The 6,503-nt window shown below is 42.8% G+C and overlaps 1 protein-coding gene across 2 annotated transcripts; it reads left to right on the top strand.

The window, feature by feature from the left end:
- Positions 1-1,850: 1,850 nt before the first annotated feature.
- Positions 1,851-6,253, top strand: FGFBP1 (fibroblast growth factor binding protein 1). Of its 2 annotated transcripts, none has more exons than XM_053403180.1 (2): positions 1,851-2,124; positions 5,359-6,253. In XM_053403180.1, the coding sequence occupies exon 2, from the start codon at positions 5,372-5,374 to the stop codon at positions 6,065-6,067; it is 696 nt and encodes a 231-aa protein (XP_053259155.1). In that variant the 5' UTR covers positions 1,851-2,124; positions 5,359-5,371; the 3' UTR covers positions 6,068-6,253. The 2 variants fall into 2 exon arrangements, with proteins under 2 accessions (XP_053259155.1, XP_053259153.1); XM_053403178.1 differs by having other exon boundaries at positions 5,351-6,253.
- The last annotated feature ends 250 nt before the right edge of the window (positions 6,254-6,503 follow it).

Below are 6,503 nucleotides of genomic sequence, written 5' to 3'. Positions count from 1 at the left end.
TTAGAAAAAAGTTTTAAGAATGAGCACTGATGTTTAAATACTGATGTATATAAGTTAAAATTGGTTTGTTTGTTTTTAAATGAATTAAATATAAAAAGGTCAAAAATTGGGGACAAGAACTTGTTGAATTAACAATTTGAATTGGAATATAAGAAGGGGAGGTGTGGGGAAGTCAGGGAAATATGTTATTGAAAATAAGGATTGTAAACTTTATGTGTTTTTAACTTTTTTGTTTTTTCTTTTTGATTTTTTAATGTATAAAGGTGGAAAAACTCAATAAATATCTTTTTTTAAAAAACAAAACTACATTGATCTTCTCATTTCTTAGAATTCCCAAGCAATGCCTGGTACGAGACTGCTAGTTGTTCATGTGCAATAACATCAGTGTCCTAAATCTGTTTGGCGGTTGTTTTTTCAGTCCCGGTGGTTTTAATTGGAGAAGAGCTCTTCAGGGACACCTCCAGAGGACAGATTTATTAAGCATTCTTCCTGATTTGCTTGCACAAACCTTACACAGAGGTGAAATTATAACCTTCCTGCAAACAAATCAGAACGAACTCTCGATTAATACTTGATAGAAAAAGATCAGCCGTCATCCTGATTCGCTTGTACATTTTCCTGTTAACACTTTTCAATGCACTCCCCCATCACTCTAATACCCACAAAAAGTCAATTTCTTTTTTTAAAGGGAACTTACTGTACTAGGATAAGGACCACCAACTTTTGGGGGCCAGTGGGGCATCTTTGAATTTTGAGTATGTGCCATGGGTGCCAGTCACACAGTGGCTGCCATGGGGTTGTACAAAATGACTGCCATATGTAAAGACCAGAAAAAGAGACAGGAACACAAAATGGTGCAACAATGCCCCCCCCCAGCTGGCCCATCAATAGGGGGAAAGACAAAAGACTCACTCTTTGTACCACTCCCTTTTCTGCTCAGAACAAATGCGAAGGTGGCTTTCCAGTCCTGGCATCCCATGAAATATGAACATGTTTTTAGGAGGTGTTTAATGCAGGAGGGGTTAAATTAGTCCAAACAGGTTCTGAGCAGGAAGAGCAACTCACAAATATTATGGGGTTTTTGAGGGGATATCTACCTTTCATAAGGTAAAGGTAAAAGACCCCTGACAGTTAAGTCCAGTCGCAAACGACTCTGGGGTTGCGGCGCTCATCTCGCTTTACTGGCCGAGGGAGCCGGTGTTTGTCCGCAGACAGTTTTTCCGGGTCATGAGGCCAGCATGACTAAGCCGCTTGTGGCGAACCAGAGCAGCGCATGGAAATGCCATTTACCTTCCCACTGAAGTGCTACCTATTTATCTACTTGCACTTTTTGGCATGCTTTCAAACTGCTAGGTGGGCAGGAGCAGGGACCGAGCAACGGGAGCTCACCCCGTCGCGGAGGTTCAAACCGCCAACCATCCAATCAGCAATCCCAAGGCTCAGTGGTTTAGACCACAGCGCCACCCGCGTCCCTTTCATAGGCAACATAGATGATGGTACAACAGCACCTATGGGTGCCACATGGCAAACCTTGTCTTCGGGTGACAGAGTGCTTTAATTGCATTACCTGCAATTCCCAATATGTCACTTTGGCGAAATGCTGACTGGCTGGAGACGCCCTTTATCAAAAGTTGTAGTGAAGGGAACGGAACTTTTAACAATCAAAGGAAATAAGTGTGGTGACTCATGTCAACCAGAGAGCGCTCTCTTTTTTCCCCCTTCTGATTTTCATTCATGTCCGTAGCAATCATTTGCTACTCCTTCTTCCCTGTTCTGATAACTGCATATATCAAGAGTGTGTTTCGACTCCCTTTGTGAGGCAAGAAAGGGAAAGGAGTTGGCACGTCTTCCTTCTTTCAAACATATATCTGCCACTGCACTGTAACCGGTGGTTTTTTGTGTGTGTGTTTTAACTGTTGCAAATAAGACCTGGCATATTTCCAGAAGGTGTGTCTGGGCAGTAAACTTATAAGGTTCTAAAATGTGCTATTGTGGAGTAATACCCTTCCGAAGGCGTGTAGGTGTGTCTCTGACTGTATAAATAGGCAAGAAGCGTCAGTACTTTGAAGGAGACGGGGATCACCTTGAGTTTTACACTTGGACAAGCGGAAAAGGCAGCAGGAGGTATGTGTAATAGCTATCTTGCAATTTGTCTGCAATAGAATGCTAATCTCTCAGAACGGAGCGGCTAGATTTCTTGGTTGCCTGCTCAAAGGCAAACTACACATTACCTACAGGAGTCTGTTTTTCTTTTTCATTCACATTTTTAAACTAAAAAGCAGACTCTTATTAACAGACAGCAGGAGGGCAGAGGGGGAGCTTACCCTTGCCCCTCCGTCTTCCACTATAAACTACATTTTACAGGCAGCTTTCCCCAAGAACCACTGCAAGCCTGTATAGGCAATACTGACCTATATGGCCCAATGACCAGTGGATTCCGTATAAGGCAGTTTCCTATGTTCCTGGCATCCTTACTGCTCTTCTGTTCCTGATTGAAATTTCAGAGGCTCCTTTTCAACAGCAACAACAGTTAGGAAAGAAAGATGAAACTGTGTGGTCAGTGCCAGCCAGGGTTGACACTATTGGGTTAGATGGACTAATGTTCCGAATTCAACAGAAAGGCTGCTTCCTATGTTCACGTTAGGTTACTTAAATCTTATTGATGCCTGTGGAATGTAGAGCCCAGTTCTTTGCCTATTTCCTCAAAAGTAATCCTACTGACTTCAATGGGGCTTTATCCCAAGTATGCCCATTTAAGATCTGTGTGTGCTGCTCCAGTCTTTTGCTCTGGAATAGTTCCTCTGAAGTCAGTGGGCCAGAACTGCAGTGTTAGATTTCTGTCCCCAACTAGGCAGCAAAGAGTTGAATAGGAGAAAAACCATTGGGTACCCACTTTTGCCTTTGGGTGAGCAGTATTCTGATTAAGTGGGGAGTCTTGCACATGAGTAAATCTTGCATTTTGCTAATGTGAATGCCTTAGAAATTGTCTGTTGGAGGAGGTGTGGTAGCAAGCACTGAAGATGTGGCCTGCTTTAATAATTTCACACTAACTGTGGTTACAGATCATGCAATAACTGTCAGTTCTTACATGTAATAAATGATGCTTATCCACTCAGGGTGGTTCACCAGCAACAAGGCTCAGGTTTGCAAAACGAGTTACGGCAGCAGAATGAATTCCAAATGTACATTTCCCTCCTATCATTTTTGACGTATATCTGCATTGTAAAGGAAACACATCCCCTGTTTTCCCCCCCTTAGCATAGCATCATATTTAATATTTAATATGCAGCTGACTTGTATGTATGTCCATTGGGTTAGTCGTAAGCACACAGAGGATTGCAGCCTTTTTCATTATTTTTCAGAAGTCTAAATTGGAGAGGTACTTTTACATGAACTTTTACTCCAGGAGAGCTTTGGTTCCTGCATTCCTCAACCTTTGCTGTCCTTTCCATTTCTACAATTCTATTAGATTATGATTATCAGAGGGGAATCTGAAACACAGTTTGATTATTCAATAATCAATAAGCACAGAGCTGCTGGACTAAATATAAACCAAGCCACCCAAATTGGCATGTGCAGCCTTAAGTGTGTGTGGCAGTTTCTCTCTGGATTGAGGCTAAGAGCTATTGAGCTTTGAATAAGGAATGGCCCTGTGCTTCATACACATTAAAGAAATTTTCTGGAGGGGCTTTCCCATTTGAGGATAAAGGGTTTTGGGGGTTTTACTAATAGGCTCTTCCCATGAGCATAGAAATCTGCTGTGCAGATTGAACTAACCCTGCCCCCAAGGAGCTCAGAATGTTGTTTAAACCTCACAACAAACCTATCTGTGCGAAGCAGGGACTTAAACATACACACCCAACATTCTAGCATCCTGGAAAACGGTGGGTACCACTTTTTCATGGGCACTCGTACACGTTAGCATCAGCTTTCTGTCCTAACTTCTGTTGCCTCTGGCAGACTTTTCATCCTGTATGTGGCGCTTTCCCTGATCCTTCTTTAACTTGGATTTGGCTGAAATGAAAGAAAAGGGATAGTAAGAAAGGGCAGTGGGAGCCGGATGTGAAACAGCTGCATATCTGAATAAATTTCAAGTGATCTTAGCTGCAAGTGATGTTCCGCCTAAAGGGAAACTGTGGACTGAAGAATCAATTCATCTAAGCTCTCAAACACACCCCTGTTTGCTTTCTGGCTGAGTGAAAGTATCATTTCCTAACCTATCTTGTCTTCAGAGGTGGGTTCGGCAGTCAGACAGATCTAGGATATTAGAAATTGATATAATCCTCAAGCGAATGTGGGAGAAAGGAAACAATTTCACGTTTTGCACAAAAGTTATCCGGGTGCTCTTAAAACATAGTGCCAAAGCCATTTTTACCTTTGGGGAAGTTTTGAGATTTAACCTTATAAAGACTGATTGTGGCAAGAGTCAGGCAGTCACGATCATAATATAACTTCCTGGTCAAGAAACATCTGAGCTGGTCATTTTAAAATAATATCCTGTTTGGTCCTGGCCAAATCAAGACCGATTGATGTAATATTTATTTTAAATGAGGCACCCAACTCTGCTATTTAAGTCTTTTAAAATCCTATTTGCCAATTCCTGACAAAAGTATAGTACTTTTGGTTAAGGTGCCCCTAGTTTATTGACTTGCCCCCCATTTGACTATATGGCCATGGGTTGTACCTGACATTGCGCAAGCAGAAGGCAGCTCGTGCAACTTGATTTTTATTTCCTCCTCCTCCACCCTACAGCCCTTTCAGAACTACCCCAAATCCAATTTTGGGCGATCCCCTTATCCCTCATCCCTGTAAATAAGAGCCCATAATATTCAGGAGGTCCACTATACCCTCTGTAGAAGGATTTGGGGGTGCCCCTGGAGGAGGGAGTAGAAGAGTTTTGCTCATACAGTCCTGGATAAAGCCCAGTTATGTCCCTCACTCTGAAAAGCAGATACTTTATACAGGTGTGCATGCACCACCTGACGAAATTAGAAAGTGGAAGGGTAAGGCTCAAGCCTACTGGCTCTGGCTCTGACCTCCACCTGTTCAAGATCTTGTAAGCATGAGGCTTAGAGACAATTAGTATCCTTCAGAAATGGAGGGGATGGATCATGGATAAGGTGTCTGCTTGCATTTTGCGCAATCAGTACCTTGACTTTCCAGAGGCTAAGGCATTGCAACGGGGGGGGGGGGTACAGAGATAAATCCATGCTAGAAAGATATGTGAGACACTGATCATTGTACTGCTTTATGATCTTTGCTGGTGTCAGAGTATCGATAATGTTGATGCCAACATGGCTAAAGATGAAAATATGGATTGTCATAAATTCATTTTGCTCTCCCAAAACAGGTTTCAAGAGAACAGCAAACCATGAAGATCAGACATTTCGCTGTTCTGTGCGCCCTTATTGTGTTCTCCCAGGTGCTACAAGCTGACTGTGAAATACAGAAAGAGAGGAGAAGAGGGAGAACCAACAATGGAAAAGGTGAGAGGCCACAGCCTGGCTCTGATGACCAGAATGGAAGAGGTCAGAAAACCCGAGGACAGAAGGGTTCACTTAAAGGCAAGTTCGTCACCAAAGAGAAGTCTGAGTGTACCTGGGCGCTGAATGAAGCAGAGATTGCTACCTTGAAAATTGATTGCAAAAGATCAGAGAGCACCTTCTCCTGTGAATTTTCAGGCAACCCTTCCAGCTGTCCCCAGTATGCAGAAAACAAGAAGGTGTTCTGGAAGCAAATTACTCGGTCTCTAAAGAGGCAGAAGAACATCTGTGAAGACCCAAAGAGTATCTTAAAATCTAAAATCTGTAGGAAAGGGCCATCAACTGCTCACCTTAGAATGGTGACGCCAACTAGTTCCAGAGAAGACAAGCCAGTTCACCATGGACAGGAGACCGCTCTGGAACCTGGTACATCTGGAACCCAGCCAGACGAAGCATCCAGCAATTGTGTTGAAGATGTCGATTATATTGATCAGAAAAAGGTGGCTGAAGAACACTGCTCAGAGTTATGGAGGTCTCTTTGCCTTTTCGTCATTTCAATGATACAAGATAAAAAGTGCAAATAGGAATACAACAAGGTTGGCAACACTCCTTGAGTTACTACAGGCGCACATGTAAATCACATTGTAGAAGGACGAACCATTCAGAATATAGCCCTCTAATACATTTGCCCAGGAACCAGTTTTCCTGGAGACACTCAAAGGTGATTCCTTTTTCATCTCCAAAAGGGGCTGCTGCCAAACTCCATGGCCACAACTTGCACCTTCCTTACCGCCACGTAACTGTGGGGAAGAGGTCACATGATGCAACTCATGGAGGGAGATTGGACTGAGGCCGAAATCGTGCTGATTTTCCCATCATATAAGGGTGACATCTTCAAAGTGAACATTTAAAGGTCTCCCCCTCCCCCAGAAGATACTGTTTTTCTCAGGTCATCAAAGATGCTATATATTTTATTTTTCTAAAGAGAGAAATTGATTTATATAGCATGCTATATAAATG

Source organism: Podarcis raffonei, chromosome 9 (assembly GCF_027172205.1).
Source record: "Podarcis raffonei isolate rPodRaf1 chromosome 9, rPodRaf1.pri, whole genome shotgun sequence".
NCBI lineage: Eukaryota > Metazoa > Chordata > Lepidosauria > Squamata > Lacertidae > Podarcis > Podarcis raffonei.
Note: the sequence above shows the minus strand (reverse complement) of the source record. Positions and strands in the feature narration are given on the sequence as shown.